Source organism: Carassius gibelio, chromosome B12, assembly GCF_023724105.1.
Source record: "Carassius gibelio isolate Cgi1373 ecotype wild population from Czech Republic chromosome B12, carGib1.2-hapl.c, whole genome shotgun sequence".
Classification (NCBI taxonomy): domain Eukaryota; kingdom Metazoa; phylum Chordata; class Actinopteri; order Cypriniformes; family Cyprinidae; genus Carassius; species Carassius gibelio.
Window position 1 is genome coordinate 17,189,456 of NC_068407.1, and position 26,948 is coordinate 17,216,403.

The window sequence follows — 26,948 nt, forward strand, 5'->3', positions numbered from 1 at the left end:
ATTCACCTAAATTATATAATTGGAATATACACTCACCGGCCACTTTATTAGGTACACCTGTGCAATTGCTTGGTAACACAAATTGCTAATCAACCAATCACATGGCAGCAACTTATTTAGGCATCTAGATGTGGTGTAGACGACTTGCAGAAGTTCAACCGAGCATCAGAATGGGGAAGAAAGGGGATTTAAGTAACTTTGAACGTGGAATGGTTGTTGGTGCCAGACAGTCTGAGTATTTCAAAACTGCTGATCTACTGGGATTTTCAAGCACAACCATCTCTAGAGTTTACAGAGAATGGTCTGAAAAAGAGAAAATATCCAGTGAGGGGCAGTTGTGTGGATGAAAATATCTTGATGTCAGAGGAGAATGGGCAGACTGGTTAGAGATGATAGAAAGGCAACAGTAACTCAAATAACCACTCGTTACAACCAAGGTATGCAGAATACCATCTCTGTACACACAGCACATCGAACCCTGAAGCAGATGGACTACAGCAGCAGAAGACCACACCAGGTGCCGCTCCTGTCAGCTAAGAACAAGAAACAGAGGCTACAATGCGCACAGGCTCACCAAAATTGCACAATAGAAGATTGCCTGAACATTGCCTGAAACTTTGCCTGAAAATTGCCCGGTCTGATAAGTCTCGGTTTCTACTGCGACATTCAGATGGTAGGGTCAGAATTTGGCATAAAGAACTTGAAAGCATGGATCCATCCTGCCTTGTCTCAATGGTTCAGGATGGTGGTGGTGGTGGTGTTATGGTGTGGGTATATTTTCTGGAGACTTCTGAGTATTGTTGTTGACCATGTCCATCCCTTTATGACTACAGTGTACCCATCTTTTGATGGCTTCTTCCAGCAAGATAATGCACCATCACAAAGCTCGAATCATCTCAGGCTGGTTAATTGAACATGACAATGAGTTCACTTTACTCAAATGGCCTCCACAGTCACCAGATCTCAATCCAATAGAGCAGCTTTGGGATCTGGTGGAACGGGAGATTCACATCATGGATGTGCATAATATTGTGATGCACAACAAACTAACACCCCTAGTAAAAAAATAAAATAATATATATATATATATGTGTGTATGTATATATATATCCATGATTTATCTTTCTGTCTGATTGATGGCCGTCAGCGGTTGGGTAGAAGACAACAAATGTCATCATTCCACACGATTGTTATTGTTTTGGTAGTGCGCCCTCTAGTGGCAGGTCATGCAACCTGGACCTTTAAGGGTTGTTGATTAGACATAAAGCGACAACAGCAATATGTTCAAAGACGCAAGTGTGCAATAATTATTAACTTGTAAAATTATGTTATGTTAATTATGTCAGTTATTTTTGTTCCTTGCAGTTAAACTGTCAATTCCAAGTGTATTTCAGCACAAGATAATAGTGTTTGGAATGTTTTTTTTGAATGACTCATTCTGGAAGTTACATTGTTACACAGGTAGGTGGTGAGAAATTACTCTTTATAATGTGAGTTCTTGAATAATTCAACAGAGGCTGAATTTAAAATAGCATGCTACTTTTAGCTCTCATATATCAAATACCACAAATAGTATGAGTAGTAGGTGATACTCTAAAATCAGCATAATTTATTCAGAAACAAAACAAATCTTTGAGTTACACATCCAACTTATTCAAAACACAGTTTTGTAAAGAAATAAAATTTAATTTTATGATTAAGTAATTGAATCATTCATTCAACTGATTCATTTATGAAAACAATCCTCTGTGTTGTAAGTGCTATAGCTGTGGTTTCAAATAATTAACATTATTATTAAAACTTTAGAGTTATAGTTATTGTCTTTGATAGCAAGAACAATAACTATTAGTATCCACACCAATGGATACATAAATAAATAACTACTTTCACTAAGCACAAATAATATTTATATACTTAATTTTAGTTCTACAATGACAACTCTAGGAAGGAGTGCCATGGTAATGTACATGACAATCTTAATGTATTTGGTCTTGGTGGAAAAGATCTGCGCTGCTGCTGTGGCAAGACTTGCTACTGCCAATACATCCACAACATGCTGTTGTGAGCATGTAAAAAATATTGCTGCTGCACATATAACATATGAAATAACCCCCATATGGCATGCATGAATCACCCAGTAACAGGTGGAGCTGGGGAAGGTGCAGGAATTTTGAAGTGCTGCAACTGCTGCTACAGCAAGCACTAAGCCTAAAATTTGAATGTTGAGCAACAAGCAGATTGGCTCCAGATACAAAAAAGAACCAGTCATTTCCAACCAGTTGCATCTTGTGATAATGATGTCATTATGTCAAATTGAGTTTGACCTATCAGACTGCACCATCTAGAATTTCATGACAGAAATTTGGATTTAATTAGACCTCAGCATAGTAGTACACAAGTACTCGTGACCAAATAAAAAGTACATTTTGTGTCTCTGCAGCTAATTTTGAAAAAATAGGGGTTTATATCCTTAATTATGTGTATCAAACAATATGAATTACTGTCAGCATTACTTTATAGAATAGTCTTCGATTTTCAGTCTTAGGTCTTAGCACATGGATGGCAGTGATTATAAAAGGTGTTATGTGTTTGTGTATGCAGTGTTGCCTGTGGAGTGGTTCATGGTTGTGTGTGTGTGTGTGTGTGTGTGTGCTGTGCTATTTGTAGCTGCTGTGTGCTCATGTCAGTTGCCTAGGAGATCCTTGGCGGAGTCCCAGCAGGGTAGAGGAGCTGACCTCGCCCATGGAGCAGAGATACTGAGAGAGCCGGGCATATCCATCTAGTGCGCCTGTCTGTCCTTCCGCAACATCCTTCCCCCTCCTGGGAGATCCCGTTCTGTGACACACACCCAGACACCTGCTCTCCTTAGAGACATGAGAGTGCAGCGCCCCCTGAGCTTGCTTTTACAGGCTAATGCCTGCTTAGCTCCATGTTAAGTTGTTTATCTCCTTACGGTATATCATGGTATCATGGTAACTCCTCACTGTGTATACAGTATAAGTGTCCTGAATACACACCCCTCTGTGTTACACACCAACCTACACACCGCGCTTACCCCAGTTCTGTTATAACACTTCATAGCAAACTCAGTCATGTAAGGGCTTGTGATGAGAGATGGTAAGTCATTTCAAATGGGCTAAATATCAGTAGAGGTGCTTTCCGGGTGTGTTTGTAGTTGGGATTTAGTTCATTAATATATCCAATCAGGCTAATAAGGGACATAGTAGAGCAGTTATTTGTAACTAATAATGGATGCTTGTAGTAAAATGGTGCTTGATGTGAAAAATTACTTTACGGATTTAGGGTGTTAAATTTAGCTGATACTCATAAAATGCAGACATTTTTAAGATTTACAAATTTGCTAAATTAAATGAACGTTTATTTTTATGGTATGTTTGCGTAAATTCTGTAAAAAGTTTTTAAAAGTGACATCTATAACTGTGATGGTAATCATCATTTGGCTGAGGTTTAACTGTTGGTGGATTTTGTTATATGAATGTTACATTTGAGTGTTGATATTGAATATAGATTTTTTTTTTGGGATATTCTGTCTCTCTTCAGCAAACAGCACTATTAGAAGCCTAATTTTGTAAAAGTGGAACTAAGCCAGTGGCTGGGCCTGTTTTCTGAGCGATAGAGTGCAACAAGTCCCCTTTTTTTTTAGCGGCTTTGTTTTTTTGGGGGGCATTTCCTCACGTAATATATTTTTAACTTTATAAAAGAGTTACAAAGCATGCCATCCAGCTAAAAGGTAAATCCCAACATTATAAAGTTTGATTTGAAGCAAAATGTATTTGAAAATCAGACAAAAGGGCAAAGCTGTACTTTATTGAGGAAAATGACTGTAATCCCATGAAGTGCTTCCAGAATCATGGGTAATGTAAATTTTCACAATTTTTTATTTTTAATTCCACTGTTAAACATTTTAAAAAACTTTAAGATTATGCAGGATGATGGCGTCAACAGAACCTTGCAGCTCACATTGGCATGTCTTCAATGGTTTCTAAATTATTGTTAAAGATCAGTTCCCCTGTGGAGAAAATTAATGGGATTTAAAATTCTGAAACCTTATTATATAAAAACAGTCATTAGTGGTGTTTCTATTTTTAGACTAATACTGTTGCACATACTTAGGTTTAGGGCTGTGGTTCACCTTTTGAAATTGTCATTATCCTTAATCTTAGTCAATCATGATTAAATGGAAAAAGTCATGGGAGCTTTATTGTTTTGGACATTGGGGGGCAATGGAGGCAAAAAGGTTGTGAACCACCGGTTTAGAGATTTAAACAAACCTTACCTTAGCATTCAACTCACATTCTGTTACTCATCCAGCACATCATCCTTTGTACTACATGTACTTACATTATTTAGAGAGTTGCTCTAAAAATTTTCTAAGTGATTTACCTTTTTTTAACCTGGTGGACTGTAAAACAGCCAAAAAATCCACAGAAATGTGAATGGAGGGATCAGGGCCATATCTAGTCCAAAATATAATCAAGACTTCAGAGTGGGCCAACACACTTGCAACTGCTAACCGATTCCCTAGCAATAACCCTCTAGAAACTGGCATCGCTGCAGTGAGTTTTGCATAGGTGAGCATTTCTTCAGAACATGCACAAATCTAGTTATATTTGCAATTGTGTTTGGTGCAGCTAGGGGTCCAGAAATCGCTTACAACAGCTCTAAGTTATTCATCTTTACTGCAGATATACATCCTTCAATATAGTAGCTGAAAATGTTATGAATAAGCAAAAGAAAAATAAGATTTTACTAGTTTTCCAAGAGCACATTTGAGAAAGCACTCAGGCTGACACAGCACAGGCTTTATAACTTCAGTGTACATTATGTTCCCAATGCATAAGGAAACAAATGCAGGCATGACATCTCTCTCTCTCTCTTTTTTTTTTTTTTTAGAGGGCTTCTGTAGTTTAGTTATGGACCATAGATCTGTTAATTCTTTACTCTCATGTTTTGTTGAGAGTGACTTACTGTCTTGATGTCCCAGAGATTAATGTAATTGCAAAGTAAGCCTCTTTTTCCTTTAAATTCGTTGTTCTCAAAATGCATTTGACAGATATTACTAAAGCTTTAAATCACTGATGTATCCCAAAGGCATTCGCTATTCAGTCATCCAGTACAGTAACCGCTTCTGCTTGGGAATGAGTAAGTGAGTGAGCGAGTGAGTGAAGTAGTAAGCAGTTATTTCTGTCATAGTGGCATAAAGGCCGTTGGTCTGGAAACAGAAATCATAAGAGCAGCTTTTGAAATGGCGATGGATTCAGTGAGGTGTGATGTGAGGGGATGTTACTGTACCTGTGCTGGAGTCTCCATAGTGGACATGAACTCACAAGCAGTTCTACATCTGTGTGTGTTTTTGCATGATGACTAATTTTAAATCATTTTAAGATTTATTTGGGTCTTCTGGAGTCCTGGCCCCCTAGTTGAAACTTAGTAATGAGACTTCTGCTTTAGTCCCATGCTTTTCAGAGAAATCTCACATCTCTTCTAGATTTTCAGAACAAATCTCAGCAAAATCTCCATTTGTGCTCAAATTGGAAAAAAAATACCAAAGTGTGAAATCAACTAAAGCCTGTACAGACTACACTATTGTTTTTTTTTTGTTTTTTTTTTGGTTACGATAGTCACTTGTGTGAGTTTTATGTGATTTTGTCCTTTCGTGAACAAGAAACATGTCAGATTATATGATGCTACACGACCATTCTTCGCATGTCTTTTTAACAATGTGTGTGCTGTCATTGATACAGTGGGACTAGACAGAAGGTGCTACTGTATGAGTGTAAACAAACAATGGCTAGCAAACCGCGTGTTTTGCCAGTGTTGTCTGTGTTGTCATCAGTAAAGCCCAAAAAACAAAGAAAACCTGACAATGGAAACAAATCTGGATGGCACGAAGAGGACTGTTTGGACTGTCACAGAGAACTGAAGTAAAATAGTTTTTATTTGACCTTTTTTCACTGTCACGACTCGCGGTACTCCCTCATCATAAATGCAGGAGTATTGTTGCTGTAGCTTCACGAACATTTCCTCCATTGTAAAATTCCACCTAGCAGGACCGTTACCATTGTCTCAGCTAGTTTGAAAGCTCGCACAAAGACGCTTCTGTGCTCCTATTGGCCAGTGATGGAATTTGTTGTGTACGCCGAAAAAAAAATTCTGTGTTGAAGCATTGCAAAAGTGTTGTGCACTTTGACACGCTACACGAGATGAAATTATTGATGATGCCCATTGTCAGATACAATTCCCCACGACACCCTACATCAAACAGATTTTGGCAAAATCAGGCTAAAATCATGTAGTCTGAACAGGGTTTAAATTTTGTCTTGAACATAGGCTCAAATATTTCTTGTTAAATTCTCTCAAAAGTATTCCAAAACTGTCTCCTGAAATATGAAAAAAAAAACCTTTTAACATTAATTAAAAAGTTATAATACACACAATTAGTACAATACATGCATACCAAAAATAATAATATTTGATATTTTGAAACAACATTTGAATTTTGAAAAGACAGAATTAAAGATCATCAGATTAAAACTTTAATAAAAAAAATCTAATTTAAAATGATATATATTTTTAAATGCAATTAAAAAACATTTGAATAATTTAAGTTGCAGTTTTTGCAATACTTGATGCAAGACATTATGAAATATAGTGATGCATAATTTTTTAATAGAAACACAAAAACCAAAGGTTTTCATTTAGCCAAAAAAATAAAAAAATGAAAGCACAATAATGTAAAAAAAACCAGTACTCGAAAACTAAGATCTGTTCAATCATGTTAAATGATGAAGTAATCACTATCAATTTAAGTAAGGTGATGTAATATAGTACAAAATGTTCCTCTCTAGAGTAATTTCAAGTCAAGTCAAGTTGAGCTTTATTGTCATTCCACTACATGTGTGGACATACAGTGGAATGAAATGGCGTGCTTCACAGGACCCCGGTGCTACATAAATACAGACATACAGCAATGAAGTAAAACAGTATAAACCTATATACAACTAACCCACTGACAGATTTTGACTATTAATATACTATATATAAATTTTTACCTAATACATAAGTTATTCTAGTTGCTATTGACATTTATAGCTTTAATTGGTTTTGCTGTTTTGGCTGTTTATTTTTAGCTGTGAAAATTTTGGTCTATAGCTATTGAAATCTGGTCTAAAAAGATGATATTCTGCCATGAGGACTTTGGTTTGTCTGTAATGGATGCATGGGAATGGCTGCAGTTAGAAAGAAGTGTGAGTTAAAGGCTGTCTGGGTGTTGACATGAAGAGAGATGCAAGGTAATGATGGGGTGTCTGATACGTTACGTGAACGGACATGACAGCACTAGAGAGTGAGGGTAGCAGCTAATGCACACACACACACACACGCTCAGTAGTGTGGCTATAGAAACTGAAAATTTAGTACCATAGCATATAACAGTAATACCATTGTACTAATATCTGATACCATCAGTACTTATTTCCCCTACACTTTACGAAGCCTAATCACAGTGGATGCATTAGCTGGTTCTGAGGCCCAGTGCGCCTACATCAGCAGATTAGCTGACTATTTCATTCATTTTGCTTTTTAGCTAATCTAGCTCTATTGGGTGTTAGCTCAGCACCAACGCTGGATCACATCTAATTCCATTTTAGCCAGCAATACACTTTGTTACATTGCCTTTGTTAGTGATGGCATATATTTCAACTAGTTTTCTGGAATGCTGCCACACTCGAGCCTGAAAGCAAAGCAGCTTTGGCCTGTCCCCTTAACTCCTTTGCAGTTTTGCTTAAGATGTCTGAATATTTTTATGGGGAAAAATGTGAATTGTCACTCCTCATCTCTGTTGTTGACTGTTATGAAACAATTTTCCCCTGTTATGTTTTTAGAATTTCCTTTTGATTTGATTAAGTTAAAGGGTTAGTTCACCAAAAAATATATCATTAATGACTCACCCTCATGTCGTTCCAAACCCGTAAGACCTCGGTTCATCTTAGGAACACAGTTTAAGATATTTTAGATTTAGTCCAAGAGCTTTCTGTCCCTCCATTGAAAATATGTGTACGATACATATACTGTCCAGAAAGGTAAGAAAAACATCATCAAAGTAGTCCATGTGACATCAGAGGGTCAGTTAGAATTTGTTGAAGCATCGAAAATACATTTTGGTCCAAAATTGGCAAAAACTACGACTTTATTCAGCATTTTCTCTTCTTCCGGATCTGTTGTGAGATTTCAAAACACTGCAGTGTAGTGATATCCGGTTCGCGAACGAATCATTCGATGTAACTGAATCTCCTTGAACCAGTTCACCAAATCGAACTGAATCGTTTTAAACTGTTCCCAAGTCAAATGTTTTTTTTTTGTTCCCCATTTGTGTTTTCTCCGATGCACACATATCCTTGTGTAAGTGTTCTTTAGCCTGTTGATTTTTATTCATAGTATTCAGCTAACAAGGAAATATTTTGCAATAAGAATAATGATATCTAAGATTTTTCATTATTTAATTATTTATTATTATTTTAATGTTTTACATTATTAGAATCAAAATAAGGATTTGACAAGAATCAGAATCATAAAAATTCAAATGATGCTCCAACCTTACCCATAGCCCCCATTATTTTTTACAGGCACATTTCAATTCACACGGTTTTAAACCCTTTCTTTTTTTATAACCCTCACTTATCCCTCTTTGCTTAAAAACAATCACATAATCTTATACTTGAATGTACTTTTCAAAATGAGTTATAAAACAGTTGCTCTTGGCAACAGAGATAGGTAATATGTTTGCTTTAGCCTCAGACATTATAGTTTATAAGACTAATACCATGTTTTGCTCCAAAATCACTATATAACATCAGTCGCGTTTGAAACAGTTAGCTTCTGTGGATTTCATGTTGCTTCTTATCACAGTTAGACAGAAAATATATTTTTTTAAATCTTTATTGTGATACAAGCTATGGCAATTAGCGTTGCATTGCAATTGGGTGTTTGTTGTCTTCCATATTTCATCAGTCAGAGCATCTCTGTCTGCATGTTATTCAGCTGTAGTGATATCTGATGCATTTGTCCATATAAGAGATTTCCTAGGTCTCCCTTGTGAAACCGACATTAAAGTACATGGGTGTTAGGATTAGGGTGAACCCTGCTCCATACTGCTCACATCATCTCATTTTGGGTAAAAATAGACAAATAATGCTAAAGTACTTTGTAACTTAGTAACTTGAGTAGTTTTTTAGCAAACTACTTTTTTACTCTTAATTGAGTCATATTGTTTTTCAGTATTTTTACTTTTTACTCAAGTAAATTATTCCTTAAGTAGCAATACTTTTACTTTAGTACAGTTTCTTAGTACTCTTTCCACCCCTTCAGTTAATGTTTCATCAGTTCTTTTAAACTCTGACAACTGTGTAAGATAATATTAGTTGTCATTAATAATTTTAATTAGTTTTCTTTTTGTTTTAATTTGTTAAAGGTTTAATGATTTTGTTGTGTTTTAATCATTTTATTATTTTTTATTTTGAGTTATTATAGTTAATTAAGTAAAATGTATCTTGATAACTAACTGAAATAAAACAAAATATATATTTAGCTAAATAAATTAAAATGTAATTACATTTTGTTTTAGAATTTATTTCAGTTGATGTTTCAGTTAATGTTTACTTTAATTTTAAGTAGTAATTTCAACAACGTTTTTATGGTTTTATTTAACTCTAATAACGCTGTCTCAGAACGATCTAGTTGAGACCATACCAGAATTACTCCCTTAATTCAGTCCCATACAGCTGCGCTGTGCTGTTTTAACTGCTGAGGTTCTCCTGCACAGTGATAAAATGTCAGATTCACTTTCCCTTGATTCTTTGCTCAGCTGCCAGTATTGATAACTGCTGTAGAAACCTTCCAGCATAATTCAGTACTTCTGACTCTATTGCTTCTTGACAGTCAGGCCCTTCTATGCGTGACCGATAGCAGTTTGGATCTTGTTTTATGCCAAACAGGGTCACTCCTGTTAAAGCACATTGATGGGGACACGTTAGCATGACAATACCTTGAAGGTCCAGTCGTGTTCTCCCAGGCTTTATTTGTTTGTCATTGGCACCTCTGTTTGTGGCGATTAAGGAATGCTGGAGATGACAAGCCCCGTCTGAAAAATGAAACATCCAGAAACTTTGCAGACATGTGAGATGACAGGGGTGAACTCCTTGAACACAGCTGAAGTCAAATATAAAGCATCCGGAAATATATTATTGGGTTCTGTCTAGGGCTGTGCGATTAATAGAAATAAAATCGTGATTTGAGTGTGCTCGATTTTTTAAATCGCTTTATAGCATGATTTTCCGTGGCCCCGGCCTCCCGCAGTATGTTAACTGAACCAATCAGGATGCAGAGCGCCTAAGTGGAGCGCGAGAACAGAGCAGACTGGGCATATGCCTAACTCCAGGTTCACACTCCAGGTTTTTTTTTCGAGCCCATGTTAACGGATCAGAACGTTCACACTGCACGCAGTAAAAAGATGAGAACAGAAAAGGTTATAAATAGAAAGTTGCGAAAAGATTTAATATGATCTGAGCACGCGCATCTGGTTTTGTTTACAGAGCAAAGAAAATCTGCATGCGAGCGGATAGATTCACGCTCGCACATGATTTTAATGTGCTTTTGCCTTACAATAATGCGCTTTCGTTGATGCTTAAACAATGCCTTCTCCAGGCAAAGAGGGAACTGCTCCATCTTTCAAGAATAATCTTTGTGCGAATCCGGCATTAACCTGATTGAGATTGAGGAAGCTGTCCTCAGCAAAATGTGCTGCACATAGTTTTACATGTGGATTATAATTTTCGGGAACTGAGTTAAACATAAATTGTAACCATTCATCTCTAAGTACAGCATCCCTGGGAAGGCCAAACAAAGGTGATTGGATTCCGAGATGAAAATAACAGCGTTTCGACGACATGGCGACAAACACACTCTACAAACGCAGCTCTTCCTCTTCTCCGTCGGAGCGCAACAAGACCACGCCTCCTTTTTTGTGTATTCATGTGGGTGGAGGTTAGTCAAAAAACTGTTTTAGTGACGTCATGAAATAGAGGGGTGTAGTCCAAACGGGTCATTTTTTGTAGGCGAATTCTGTTAAAAAAATATCTCGATTGGCATTGAACTTTGAGCTTTAGAATTTTACGGATATTATTTATACTCTAACAACAACATCACACACTAACTAAAGTTTGAAACATGGGATCACGAAGAACAGGACCTTTAAAGGAAAAAGGATAGTGTCTGAATAACTATGTGAAATGTTTTCTTTCGAAACATATCTTCTATAAGCTGTGAGGGATGCATGAAAATGTAATATTTAATATTTAAATAAAAAAATAGATTTTTCTGATAAATTATTAATTTTTTTTTTTACATTTTTTACTAATATATATATATATATATATATATATATATAAAATAAAAAAAGAAGAAATGTGTTAATATTGCAGTATGTCAAGAAAAAAGTTTTTAATTACTATTTACTGCTTTTAATTACTAGCTTCGAAGAAAGAATTAGATGAAAACTCAGCTCAACCTTTCTGAGTACTTACTTGAATTTGTAGAACATGTCTAAATGATGCACTTGATGTGAACTTGTGGTGTTATTGCCTTTGCTGTTGTGTTTAACAGTCCGTGCAACAAAACGCCACAAAAATAGGGATTTGTAGGAAGATCCCTGGGACTGAGGGTGTGATTTGACACTGGGGCGAAATCATATTTGTAATGACTGTTCGTCAAAGCTAAGTTATATTTTTCAAAAAGCATAATGGTGGAGCAATGGTTCAACAGTTACCACATATGCTTAAGACCAACATCCAAGATGTAGATGCTTCTTCACTGAAATAGATTCTGAGAAACTAGCTTTATGCCACTTGCTCACCAGTGGATCCTCTGCAGTGAATGGGTGCCGTCAGAATGAGAGTCACATCACAATAATCCACAACTAATTCAGTTGCAGAGTAAAAAGAAAAAAGAAAGAGAAAGAAAAATACTGGCGGTTTAGAAATATTTATAAACTGTGGTAATCATTAAATAGGAAAATGAGAAATCAAGCAACCAATTTTTGGACCACTTGAGATGGAATGACCCATGATAAATGTGCATCCATAAATGCACATATAAAATCTAAAATAATTAGCCACATAAAAACAGTACAGTGTTATTTTGTTGGGTTTGGTTTTGAAGAAAGACACAGCACTGATATGCTTTGACTGCGGTTCTAGTGCTTTTAATGATGATTCGATGTACTAAAGATCAGGCAAACTTGGCTGGTGGTCAAATTTGCTCTTTTTCTTAAGTGGCATCTTAAGCTAACGTAAGCAACTGAAAGGCTCTTTAATTTCATGCAACAAGAATGGAGTTTACTTCAGAACTAAGTTACCATTTAAACAAGGGTCACTAGTTGTGAGAAGAGTTCAGACAGTTAGGTAAGAACTGTCATCATCAGCTCTTGTTGGATATCTATTGATTTATTTCTTCTGGCAAGCAGAATCTGAGTTTCGAGTCAACACGGAAACTGACCCTACTGACTACCTAATGCATGTTCTCCTTGGTCTTATTGTGCACAATTAATCCTCCATAAAAGTTTGTCTTCACAAACCTTGATCAAAATGTGTTTGCTCTCTCTCAAAAATGACCTTTTTATGAGACATCACATCACCAAGGCTGCTTGAGTTTCAACCAGCGTGTGTTGGCCGTGTTTCAGGAGGTGAGTGGTTCTCCAAAGTCACATTTATGTCTGCCTGTATTCTGCAAGAGAAGTCAACTTTTTACAATCTAATCCATTTTTGATAGATACAATCAAGTGCTGTCCTACTTTTTTACATGAACCACATTATGGGTTGAAAATGGGTTGAAAATGCCTTTTCATGTTGACTCTAAACTTGACAGGACTTCAAACACTGGCATATATCTAGAGTTTACACTCTACAAAGAGTTGATGTGCACGCACACACAAACACACACACACACTCTCTCAAACCAATTGGGTTAATGGGCCGGAAGGTCTGTGCAGTCTCTCTGCATGCTGCCATTGAATTTTTTCTTTGCAGACCATATCCTGGTGCTTTGCTTCCTATGCTTTTGTCCCAGATTGAAACGAGCGGATAACTCTATTATTGCTGTTAATTTTTCCTCATTACTCATAGTAACAGCTTTAAAAGCTTAATGACTTTTTGTTATTCAAGAAGTTTGGAGATTGTTCTTTTTTCCCATACAAGTTTCTGTGAGATGATGTTCATTAAACTGATTTTTGACTGACACATCATACTAAGCTTTCTAACTATGAACTCTCTTGACCTCTGTTTTGCATACTGCATGTACACATATAGAAATATAATCTCATGCAGTTGCGACTACAGGATTTTCATTTTAGGTGGGCTCACCCCCCAATGAAGGTATTTTATATATATATAGGCCTCTATATATGTATTCAAATGAAAATGGTAACATCGTTTTATTAGTTGCATCAGCATCAGCCTTAAAAGTCCTCTGTAACCTCAGTCACATAAATTCAACGAAAAAGCAAAGTAGCATTAGGATACGCGAGACATGCACGTAATACTTTAATTTGATTTTAAATTAAATTTTAATAGTTTTGATCGAGTAGATCACCTAGAAAAATGTTTCTGAAGCAATATAGCTTTTTGTGTGGAATTGATTAATTGTGGCTTAATACGTTACGGCAGTGTTTTTGAAAGACCAAACTCAGTAAACACACTACTAATAACAGACAGCTCATAATAATAAAACACTGTTTTTAAACCTCCACGTTGGCAATAACCTTTTAATGGTGTTCTATGGGAGGAAAATTCTTGGCGATGTGTACAGTTTCATAAATACTGTTAAATGTGCAGGAGTTTCCATAAAACTCTTGTTTCTTCATGTGCAATAGTATTTTTATTTTATAGGGCTATTATACATTTTTATATTAAAAAAATTGTTACAGCAGGACATTGTTCTGCTCACAACAATGCAGGAATATAGACATAATTGCTTTAAAACAGTGGCAAATGTCTGTTTATGCATCTTTGACTAGGATATGTGATATGCAGAATTGAATATGCTGGCCTGATTTTACATGTCTGAGTTTAATGAAACCTTGTTAAAGTGCTATTTTACTTAGGCTACAGTATGCATTTTGTAAAGTGCTTACTCGTTTGGAAACCGGCTCTGACTGATGCTCCTCACTGAGGTGTCTGACTGTTGTCAAGCCAGATAACTTGACTTATGTTGACTTAATCTGTCCAGATTTGAAACACCAGACATCTAATGACTGTCAGAATCCTCCACGGTCTCATTAATCAAGCCATTCTTTCCATTGTTCCCTGCTGTCTGTAAAAGAACAGAGTTCGCTGTGATCTCTTCTTTCCATGACCCTGCCCTCCTCTTACACCTCTTTGGGTTTGGGTTGCTAGGGTGGTCAATAATGGAAGTGTCGATTGTGATTCATGATTGGCCGTTCTTCTGTTCATGTGTACCTCAGAACTGAACACTAAATGTGGTTATTTAAGTCTCTTTTTCATTGTCTAACTGCTGGTTCTATCTATGTAAGTTATGTATTATCAAGTACCAATTCTGAAAAGAAAATCTCTCCCATTGGCTTGTTATTGCTTCCCTCTAGTGGTTAAACAGTGGTAGTGCATTGAGTAGCACATGCTACAGTTTTATTGTTCAAAACCGCTAGCTAGCTGCAAGTCACACATTCAGAACACTGCTGTAGGTGTGTGCCATTAAATTAACCATAAAACCATAACCATAAATAATACATCCCCTAACTGAAATCCCAAAATTATGTAGAGATGTAATGCCATTCCAAAGCTGTAGCTAGTTTTTTTAAATCCTTTTACTCCTTTAAATAAATACATCTGCAGTATCATTTTATTAATAATTCTCCTAAAAGAATGATTAATCAATAAAAAATAGTGAGGCAGTCAGACAATTTTCATATGTATCAGTGTAGTATGTAGGCTACTGTACTCTAACTATGAAATATCATAGATGAAGCCATTTTTGTCAGGAAAAATATGCACATATTCTTTGGAATACAACACAATATTGTGTGTGTGTGTGTGTATGTGTATATATATATATATATATATATATATATATATATATATATATATATATATATATTAGGGGTGTAACGGTTCACAAAATTCACGGTTCGGTTCGATACGATACACTGATGTCACGGTTCGGTTCGGTTCGGTTCGATACGTTTTAGATACAGCAAAATGTAAAAACATCTCAACTTTTCAGAATGCCGCAAGCGCACCGCGGGTCATGTGACAAGAACCAACCAATCAGCTGCATCCTTTCCCGTAACAACGTTGAGAGCTCAGCCAAGATGAAGGAACAGCTGATCATAGTTGTATATGGATTGCAATTTTGAAATAAATTCAGTAGCAGAGCTACTGCAAGCGATTTTTAGAGCTGCAAATCCATTTATCCTTCGCTGAAATTTCCGCGTCTCATGGAGAGAGCACGTCATTGTTGCTTAGCAAAGACAGACGCCTCATGAGCGCTTCTGCCCGAGCGCTTTGGAAAGGAGGAGAAAGACGCGCTTAGCGTTTTCCATGCGTTTTTAGGCACGATATGTGAACGGCCCCTAAGGCGCTCGCTCACTCAGCACGCGCTGAAGGCTCGTTGCAAAATGTCTAATGCATTTAACAGACCAGAAATATAAGATCCTAAAATAACCAACAGGTCTGGTGTTTGGGTTGGATTCCCTGTAAGCTATAGTTTCTAAATGCTGCAGGGATAGTTTGCTGCGTGCATGTTTCTCCTTATTTTCGTCTTTTCCCAGATAGTAGTGACGCATATATCCCAGATATTCCCGCTGGTTTTTTTTTTTTTTTTTTTTTTGTAATCCCGCTGGTGTACCCTGTCATGTTGCAGATGCGACATACCGTTGTTTTTTTATCCACCACTCTCTTGCCATCACCATTATAGCTTAAAGGGAATCCAAAGTGCACCCAAACACCAGACCTGTTGGTTATTGGAGGATCTTCTCATTTCTAGTCTGTTAAACGCATTGGCTATTTTGCAACGAGCCTTCAGCGTGTACTGAGTGAGCGAGCGCCTGCTGAGTAGCCTAACATAAACATATAAGATGGTGTTTTTTTCTTCTTCGGGAGTGTCAGGGGCGTTGCCTGTTACGTTGTTTGGGTTATTGGGCTACCTTGTTGAACGCATATCATTATATTTCTTTCTCTCTCTTTTTTTTTTTTTTTTCAAATATAATTAATTACTCCAACGAACCGTTCGGTATACATAATGCGTACCGCGTACCGAACCGAAAGCGTCGTACCGAACGGTTCAATACGAATACGCGTATCGTTACACCCCTAATATATATATATATATAAAATATTCTGAAATTATACCTGTTATGGTGTATTTAGGTCTAAACTGTCTGTTTAACAATGTCATCAACTGACTGGCAATATTTATTGCTGATGAATCACAGAAGCCTGTTACATCAACACTGTTTTGTGTTATCATTGTTATAGAAGCAGTTTCAGTAACATGTTTTGAGCGTATACTGCCAAAACACTCTTTGTAAATGAATGTTTTGTGCTGTTCTTTTGTTGCTATTGTTCGTCATGAAATGATGTATTTCTCCAGTCGTCCAGTAGATGGAGACACATATGAGTTATTGTAATGTTAATGTCTTTGTCTCTGCTCTAGATTGTTCTCACTTCCAAACACTGAAGATTCTAGAATATATCTAGTGGGCAGTGCTTCTGCTGCTTTATGGTTCATTCAAGTAACTACAAGTTATAAATATCCGTGACAATGGACAGAAAATACAGTATCATTGAGTCCATTTGATTACATCACTCCAAGATAGGAGGAGCTTATCATGTTATGATGATGTCATGGCATTCAGAGAGATCTGGCCTCAGTAACTATAGCATGCTTTGTCATGTTATTACAATAGTCTTGGGGTGACTATTTATAGTCCTTTTGTGGCCCTGGGATGAGTTGATTTAATTGCAAATTACAAGCTGAATTACCAGGCCGATCTCTGATTAAACAAATTTTAAATCAGAAATATCGTACAAATATCTTTTAGTTAAGGGTTTGTAATGATGCAGATGTACTGAGGTGAATGCTGTTTTGTTGATCTCATTTAGCGACGCTGGCTGCTAGTCTAGTCTTTCCGCAGTCCTGTGCGGTGTTGTGCAGAAATACCCAGGATCTTTTCTGTTCGGAGTCTGTCTCAGTCTGACCTACTTTAAACGCAGCTTCAGTAAAATGTGCACAGAAATCAGCTGGACTGACGCCTCTGCAGTCTTTAGGTGTTCGTCTGTAAATGTCATACTGTAACAATATTTACTTCATTCCTTCACATTGATATGTGTATAACAAATAGAGTGAATATATGATCTACGTTTTTGGTTGTTGCTTAAAATTTAATGAATGCATCTCGTGGTTGACTGGATAGAGAGTTTTTGGTCATATAACATGTCTAGATACTGTCTGATGTGGTTGTGTGGTCACAAAGTACACAGTGTAGATGTTTGTCATTGTATGAGTTATGTGTGTGCTGTGATCCGGATGATCAGTGTTCTTTCACAGAAGCAGGTGTTGGATCTGGTGACTCAGGAACTGTGTAGTCATACATGCTCCAGTGCTCTGGTCTTCTTCTGCTCTCAGGAGCTAACGGTCAATATTTCATCATGAATTATTGAATATCTTCAAGTAATCTCTGAATGGCCTTCTGCTATATCTAAGAAGTCCAACACAGGCTCATTGGAAAAATGTGCCTCTACCCACATTTTTGCAGAATTGTGGCGTTTTCAGCTGAAATGAAGACTAGAGTAAGTAAAACACCAGAAAAAAAATTATTTTCAGACAAACTATTAAGATACATTATTTAAAGACTTGTTTTTGTGCAGTGCCTATACCAGGGGTAGGCAAGTTCAGCCCTAAAGAGAGTTCAGCTCCAACCCTGAAAACCCCCTCACCTGTCTGTAGCATTAGTGATCCTGAAAACACTGTTGAGCTTGTTCAGGGGTGTTTGATTAGGATCAAAGCTGAACTCTGCAGGACTGTGGCTCTCTAGGACAGAACTTGCCTACTCCTGCCTATAATATGCTGTGACCTCAAAACACTTTAACCATAGTGTGTTGAATTGTAAAGTAATGAATTGTGATATCTGCATCATATTATTATCATATGACATTTCTGATATAGTAAACTTGCTTGATAGCTCACCTGGTACAGCGTTGTATTTGCAATGTTACACACACATACACATACACACACACACAAAATCAAAACTCGTACTAGCAAGCATATATATATATGTATGTATTGGGGTGTCCCTGACTAAAGATTTTCATAGTCGAATCTGAATTTTCGAATCTTGCTGATGTTCGAACTGATAGTCGAATCATATGTTTGGAGTCAGGTCAGACATTCGACAGTCATAATTACTGATGTTAACACACAGGGAAAATGTGTAACACATACATGCCTTGCAGATACAAATGGGGTAAATAATGTTTTTATATAAAGATAGTTAACATAACGTCGGCGAAACCATAACAATTAACCATTTTTACAATCGTGGTCTCATTAAAAGTTATCCTATCTGACAGTAGTTATTAATGTTCGGCATTGCTGTTTTGAGCTGCGCGCGCTGAAGATGACCAGTAGAGTGAGCATTTTATAGCACGTTTTTAATCAATGGGATTCAACTCATAATTTCATATAGAATACGCTTCGTTATGTATACAACATAACGTTAATATAAGGACTTTTAGGCTACCTGCAAAAAGAGCCTGAATGCAAACGAACGTCTCTGAATGAACTTCTTTTATGGACGCGTTCTTTAAGAAAACAATGTGCAGAAACACGGCAGCTAAACTCTAAAAATTCACAGCGTTTTATTATTATGGTGTTCTCATTATAATGGTATGTGTGTGACAGTCCATTCATAGTTATTAATATTCTGCATTGCAGTTTGTCCTGCTCATGCTGTGCGCTGAAGAGATATCACCGTAGTACTACAATGAAGCGCTTTACTCAAAATCAAATGCATCTTATATATATATCAGGTAAATAATATATTCACAACATTGAAATGTTTTGAAATCACTTGTACCCTACCTGCTCGAAAAAATCCAGTCTCTGCGTGTGTCAGTTTTAGTCTTGGTAAAGTTTTAAATCCCTGCCGCCAAGATGCTCCTGTCGGTCACGGATTATGGAAAGTGAAACATAAATCTATAGGGGTGGTTGGATTTTTTCACGCACTTTAAAATGTTAATTTAAAGCTTCTTTCTTTTCAGATTCTTATTCATGGCTTTATCATAATAGGCTGCATATTAACTTATTGTGAGAAAACCGCAAGTTCTATGTGAAATCAGACTTTTGAGTGCTCACATATAGTTAGAAAGGCATAATCATAACAGCCCACGAATATTCGATGGTGAGATTGGTAGTCAAATCAGGTTCCTCGAATCAAAGCATCGAATCATTGACTATTCGAGGTCACCCCTAATATATATATATAAGCTATCGCGGTACTTGATTCATTAAATCATTAAGGCTTGTTTTCGACTTGAAGTGGATCATCACCATCAGATTGATCAGTGTGTGACATCAAAGAACTGCACATGCTTTAGAGAGCATACGGCTATTTGTGCTTTTGAATTGCTCTCGTGGTTCTTTGATGTTATACATCAATCGGTCTGTGCAGCGGCACTTCAAATCCAACGCGACTATGGTCAATGGTTCAACGCGCCAAATGGTTCACCAAAGTCGTTCAAAATGATGATTAAGAAATGAAATGCCGCTGTGGGTTGCTCAGAGATGAACAGTTCTGATTTGTCTTTATATTTTTGTTGTATCTAAAATAACTAAAAACTTTTTTTTTCTTTCTTTTTTTTGAATTATTTTCTATAACAGCCTATTTAATAACAGTAATATCAGATAATCTGCTAGTTAGACACAATAGATTTTTGTGCATTTAGACTCGTCTTGTGTAGATGGGAAGTTGGCTAGAATAAGATGTAAAGTGGACCAGACTTTATGCCCATAGTCATAGAAATCTGGATATTAGAGTCAGAATTAAGCAGCCAAATCTTTCTCTCACAGATTTTTAATATCCTATTAAAGGCCTCACAAGGAATCTTTCTTTAGAAACTTGTTAATGTGATGAATAGATGTAATTAGGGATTTAATTATTTAAAACACATTTGCACACAAGCTACATTTAATCTCTCTGCTTTGTCTCTTCACAAACGACCTGCTTTAAATCCCTCTTTTTAAGAAACAGATGGAGGAAAATGTGAGGGAGATGACTTTTGCCCAGCAACACACTGGAATTATGCTCTTAAATCCCAGACTGACTGAGATGCACAGTTAATGTGCTTTCGCTTGGCGTTGGCTGCTGTTTCTGCTGTCTTCCGCCATTTTTCCTGGGCCAATTGCTGCACAGCTTTTTCTTTTTTATCCAATCAGAAGAATGCATCCCACCCCTTGTCACTTCATTAATATTCAGCGACTGCAGTTCCCCATCATGGGCTCAGGTGGGGCTCAGAACAGAGCGGGAACATGTGAACAATGTGAATACAGAAGCACGCACCGCTCGCATCCATAAAACAGCACTATCAACAACAGTAAGGCATCGATCTCAATTCGGATGCTTTTCTTTGTCTAAGAATGAAGGGGTAATGCAACAGTGAGTCACATCACAGAATGAGCTTCCATTTCATTTCTGTTGTGAAGGTAGATCTACACTTCCAATCCTCCAACGAGCTTGCTCTGTAAAGGATTTATTTATTTTTTATTGCTAGTTTTCCAGTAGATATATCTATACATCCATAAAACAATATTTATTTGAGAAGCAAATTATTTTATTATTAATTTATTTTTTTTTTTTTCAAATAATATATATATATATATCATTTTTTTATATAGTCTTACATAGGTTTTTATGCCTTGTTTTAAGCATAAAGAAATGTTTTACAAATGTATAAAGCATATAATACATTAAAATACAATACTATAAAGCATTAGCTGCTAAATGCCTGATGTTGTGATTGACCACAAGTGAACTGCAAAAAAAAAACATTTATATATATATATATATATATATATATATATATATATATATATATATATATATATAATCTCGTTCATTGTGGACAGACAAAATGCATGACTGCATTATTCTTTAAAAATCTTGACATCTGCCATAGCTTTTCTTAGCAAATTCATGAAAGAAGTTCATAATCTAAATGATCAATATAAAAAGCAAAATATAGCGCACTAGTCCACTTTTATGGTGCTTTTGTGCCCTTTTTGCTGCATGAATGAATCACACTGATTGTAATTGTATGGAAAAGAGCAGCATGAACATTCTTCGAAACATCTCCTTTTGTGTTCTTTGGAAGAAAGTTGAACAGGTTGTAAACAACAAGTGGGTAAATAAATGGAGTTAAAATTTTAATTTATGGATGAACTATCCTTTTAAAACTAATAAAAACGAATTTAGTTCAAGATATATTTTCTAAGACAAGTCGTACACACAATATCATACACAGTTTTGAATCTCAAGTAAATTGATCTTGTTTTCAGGCTATTTTAACTAGGATACAAAACCAATACTGATGATCACTGTGCTCCATGCGAAAACTGAAGACAGCAGTGAGGATTCAATACAGACGTCCCCCTCTTTCAATGCGCGTGTGTGTGTACGCGTGCATGTGAGGGCGTGTTAATCCACACACAGAACCCATCAGCATCAGCCCCCCCATTCCTCCCCTCACTTAGACACTTCCAGCTGGTGCGTAAGATTCTCCATCCCAGCTGCCCTCCACCCATTCTCTTTCTCTCATCCCATCCCTGTCTCCGCTGCGCTCCGTCCCGGCTGACTGCACGGTGGGGATGGGTTCAGGTAGGGCCAGGAGGACTCCGGAAAAAAAGCGCCAAGAGGAAAGCACCGTCTCCTTGAAACGTTCATCTCCTCTCACACATATCCAGTTTCCAAGCTTCAGCTCTTCGGTGGATGCTCACAGGAACACATAGACCTCACAGAAGGTGTCTGGGAGAGAATTTTTTTTAATTTTTTTGTCTTTGTGCTTTAGAGGGATTGTGGTCAGTCGTTATTGACTGGAAGACACTTTATGAAAGGATATCTCACTTGAGCTTTGCATCATGGCACATGCAGCATCCCAGCTGAAGAAAAAAGCTGATTTGGAACTTACAGCTGCCGAGGAAGAGAAAGAGAAGAAGAAGAAGCCCAGAAAAAGGTCCAAAGATCCAAAGAAAAAGGTACCAATAGATGGCTCTGAGGGTGGCGCGTTTTGGTGCTGGCATGCAGGTTGGGTGGGATGTCTGGAAGCATCTTAAAGGTCTGGGATGGCACTTTGAGGGCCATTACAATTCAAGAATTGTTTTTGGAAATAAAAATAGGGCTTTCAAGAAGACTGCAGTGATGCTGCTGAATCCCGTGTGGATAGGAAATGCTTATTTACAGGGCGAACATGTGCATCACAAAGAAGGCGCACACTAAGAATGCAGAGTTGAATGTGCTAACAGCATTTTAGTGGGTAGATTTTTACTCTACATTGGTAACATTTCTCACCCTTAGTTAGATATCAAATAATGCTTTATAATAATAGTATATCATAGTTGTTTATTGAACTTAAACAGATTTGAAACGCCAACCTGTAAGATAAGAGGTTTTTGTAGATTGAAGTGGCGGTTGTTTTGTTTTTTTTAGATTCATGTGGGTGAGTGTGTTTTTGTCTTTGATCCGCAGTGGGATTCGTTCTCCATGCTGATGCGTGACTGGTGTCATTTTTATCGCGGGCTAGGCATCCAGACCCCCGGGGGCTCACGAATCTTCTCCCATGGGCTTAAAAAAAAAAAAATTATACCCCCAGCCCCCCACCCGTCCCAGCCAGCTTCAATCCCATTACAAACCCTCATCAACCCGTCCCATCAGTCACAGTTCAGCGTTCGGCATCTCGACCTATCTACATACACATCTGCTTCTGTCTTAGCTGCTCTTCTCTTGGAATCAAACAAAGAATAGATTCAAATGGACAGAAATAATTGGATATTTGGCAACCCATTCTTTTTTTTTTTTTTTTATACAAGTTATGGACTTCTTTGCACATTTCTTGTTTGATTACTGGTTGTGGTTTACAAGAAAATACTCTAACTTATAATAAAAATAATCTTTTTAATAAAAAGATCTTAATAATATTAATGTTTCACCTTTATGTAAAATTCTTGGTAATCCTGTGAAACCTTGCCAGACAACGGCATATGCATATAGTGTTAACAAGCCAGCTTCACTTTATCCCTCACGGGACATTGTGTCGTGATTGAACCCTCCCTTCAGCCTTTTTAAGGACCGAGAGCTTAACTCTCAGTGACCTCTGTCATTCATGTGCGCGTGTGGCTGAAAATCTACACCCTAGAACTTTATACAAGCCATTGACTCAGAAGAGTTGATTCACATTCTGATGGACCACTAGGTCACATCTCATTACAAACTGTTGCGGATGTTGATAACTTGAATAACATGCACGGAAAAAGATTATTAGTGACTCAGGTCATAGTAAAATGTATTTATTCTAGTAGTTTAAGCAGTCTAGAATCTTTTTTTATTTTATTTTTTAGGATTTTACAAAATGTAGAACATTTTTATTTTATTTACTTCAGTGACAGCATTGTAGGCAGTGTGCTGCCATACAGTGGCGTTGTGCAAAGTTTTAAAGTGACGTGACACACTATAATGGGTGCTGATGGTAAACGTTCACTCAGGATATCAATACCTGAGAGTACTCCCAGTATAGCTGTGGTCAAGGAGAGATGCTTCTAGGTTATTGATTGTGTTGAGAGGTGTGGTGTTTGTACAGGAGAACTGTGAGACAAAGCACTAGCTCTGGATTTGTTTCTTCGCATGTTAGACTCTTTATGGATCAGCTCCTAGAGCTCCGTCTGTGATCAGATACGTTGATTAGGAGGCACCTTGCAAACAAAACAACAGTACCATGATGCCCGGGCATTCTTACAGTTCTTTTCAACTGTAATAATATTTCACATATTACAGCTTCGACTGTGTTTTTCATCATATCAATTGTAAGTATAAGATACCTCTTTCAAAAACTCGAATATGAATTATTCCAAGCTTTTAACCATTAGTAGGGCTGAAATAATTAGTCGACGTTATCGACAATAAAAAATCGTCGACAATTATTTTTGTTGTCGAGTATTCGTTTGATTTAATTTGACCTAATTTAGAGCCTGTAATGCGGTTTGACCAGTGTGGCGCTGTGGTGCAAGACTGTAATTCAGCCCTCCTCGATGCAATTCGTGAGAAGAAGAGATACAGCGCTCGCTCAGCACTGCTTCAGAGAAAACAAATGGCGTTTGGATGTGAAAATATGACGCGCGTTTTCCTCTCAATAACGAAATAAACAACAACAACAAAAATATCACAGCAGCGTGAAAGCAGCAGTTAAAAATGCATCTTATTACACCGATGTAGATGTATGCATGAGCTCAGTAAAGCATTCACGTCAGGTCTATAGTATTTTAAGCAATACCTTAAATCAAGCAGTTTTACGGTATTAAACATAATTATTAAATATTTGATTAAAGTGATAGTTTGTTTTGCAGAGATCAAAGCTTAATCTAGCTCAGGACTGTTTTGATTATCATAAACCAACAAGGTATTTTAAGAGAGATTACTCTAATGTTACCAGTCAAAAGTTTTTGAACGGTAATGTTAAGATTTTTAAGTTTTTTTTTTTTATTTTGTTTTTTTTTTATAAGTCTCTTCTGCTCACCAATCCTGCATTTATTTGATCCAAAATACAGCAAAATTTTAAAATGTAATCTATTCTTGTGATCAAAGCTGTATTTTCTCCAGTCTTCAGTGTCACATGATCTTCAGAAATCATTCTAATATACTGATTTGCTGCTGATTTTTTCAGGATTCTTTGATGAAGATGAAGATTCAGAGATCAGAATTTATCTGACAAAAAGCTTTTGTAACATTATAAGCAATACCATTCAAAAGCTTGGAGTCAATATCATTTTTATTTTTTATTTTTATTGGGGTTGGGAGGGGGGTTGTTATAGAAATTAATACTTCTATTTACCAAGGATGCTTTAAATTGACATTTATAATGTTACAAAATAATTATATTTCAGATAAATGCTGATCTTCTGAACTTTCGATTCATCAAAGAAACTTTAAAAACTATATTCAGCTGTTTTTAACATAATAATAATAAAAAATGTTTTTGGAGCAGCAAATCAGTATATTAAAATGATTTCTGAAGGAATGAGGTGCCATTCAGTTAATTTTAGTAATTAAATGTTAAATATGAAGGTTTCTCTGTCATCTCATTTTGTGTGTCAGATATATTTATTTGTATAAATTAATTGTATAATGTTTGTAATGACATAATATTCTTTCCCAAAGCTGAAGTGATTAGACTATCTTTTATTTATTACGTATAAAAATATTTTAATTAATTGCAAGACCTGAATAATCAAATTCTACTGATTAATCAGTAAAATAATCGACGATTAGTCATTTAATCGTTCTAATAATCGTTAGATTAATCGATTATCAAAATAATCGTTTGTTGCAGCCCTATTATTATATGTCTCAGGGTCCTCCTTCAGCAGTATTTATATTTATCAAAAATATTTGTTTTTGATTTACAATCTAACATGTTGGACTGCTGTCTTTCAGCTTTTGTCCTTGTACGTAGTTAGTAAGACACAGGGACACAGTGTCCTCATGCGCTTCAGCTTTTTACCTGTCCTGGATGCTGCCATTACTGGAGATGACGAAGAGTTTATGTGCATATGCTTTTGGCAGTGTATCGGGTGTCGTGCTCAATGCACGGTTACGGCACGCAGGCAAACCAAAAAGGAAAAATCCATACTCTAGTCTGATGCCTCCTGGCTGCTGGCTGCTGGCAGCCCTTTGCTTTCGTCCTCTGCTTGAAGAAATGGAAACAAACACTTGGGCAGCTGGATGACTGCCCGTTTGTGTGATAGTCACGTTTGAGTTTATTCATTTCTTCAATGTGTATTTAAAGCCCACCTTATAGAAATAATTTGTTTTCAGACAGTAGACAAATAGAAATGATGCTCTAGTCTGTACATTGTGTCTTGTGTTCTGGTTGTCAGGTGCAGAGTAAATTATGTAAACTTAATAATAATCACTGTATATATTTTATAAGAACTGTCTGCATTTACATGCAGTCTATGTTCAATATAAATTGGGACATATACTGCTGATTACCACAGAAGATCATTTTAATTTAGTCCATCAGTTTATAAAAATCTTAGAAGTTGTGTGTTATTTTTAACCTCAGACACTATTGATTGAGTGATTGAACAGATTTCAACCTTTTGTTATTTGGAGAATTATAGACTTTGTTTTGTCCTTGTCCCAGATCCAGATTTGACATATTAAAATATCATCTTTAGTCACTTAAAGCAATAGATTACATTTAGAAAAGTTAGTATACTTATTATGAAGTGGGAAGAAAACTGGGAAAAATCTTAAGGTAATTACCATGAATAAGATTAATTTATTTTATTACATTTGAATACTTTCTTTCACTTCCAATAGGATTACATTTATTAATTTCGTAATTTTGAAATTATATAAAAATGCTAGCATTATTTGCTAGTATTTTGCAAACATATATATATATATATATATATATATATATATATATATATATATATATATATATATATATATATATATATATATAGTTTAATTTTATAATAAAATATTTACAATTTCTACTGCTGAATGCAATGACTCGCAATGTATCATTTGAAATAACACAGTAATAGTTTATTAATTTCAGAAAAAAAATCTTGCCCCATAAACT

At 36.3% G+C, this 26,948-nt stretch overlaps 1 protein-coding gene across 5 annotated transcripts in view; it reads left to right on the forward strand.

Annotated features, from left to right (window-relative positions):
- The window catches only part of LOC127969570 (ankyrin-3), a 186,971-nt gene that overhangs the window by 54,726 nt on the left and 105,297 nt on the right, over window positions 1-26,948 (forward strand). For 2 of the 5 annotated variants that reach the window (XM_052571626.1, XM_052571627.1), the window contains exon 1: window positions 21,965-22,338. The exons of 2 other annotated variants lie outside the window; for them this stretch is intronic. In XM_052571626.1, coding sequence (XP_052427586.1) covers window positions 22,222-22,338 — 117 coding nt within the window. In that variant the 5' untranslated portion in view covers window positions 21,965-22,221. Of the gene's footprint in view, window positions 1-21,907; window positions 22,339-26,948 lie in introns of those variants that run through there. One more of the 5 variants, XM_052571623.1, reaches the window with a different exon arrangement.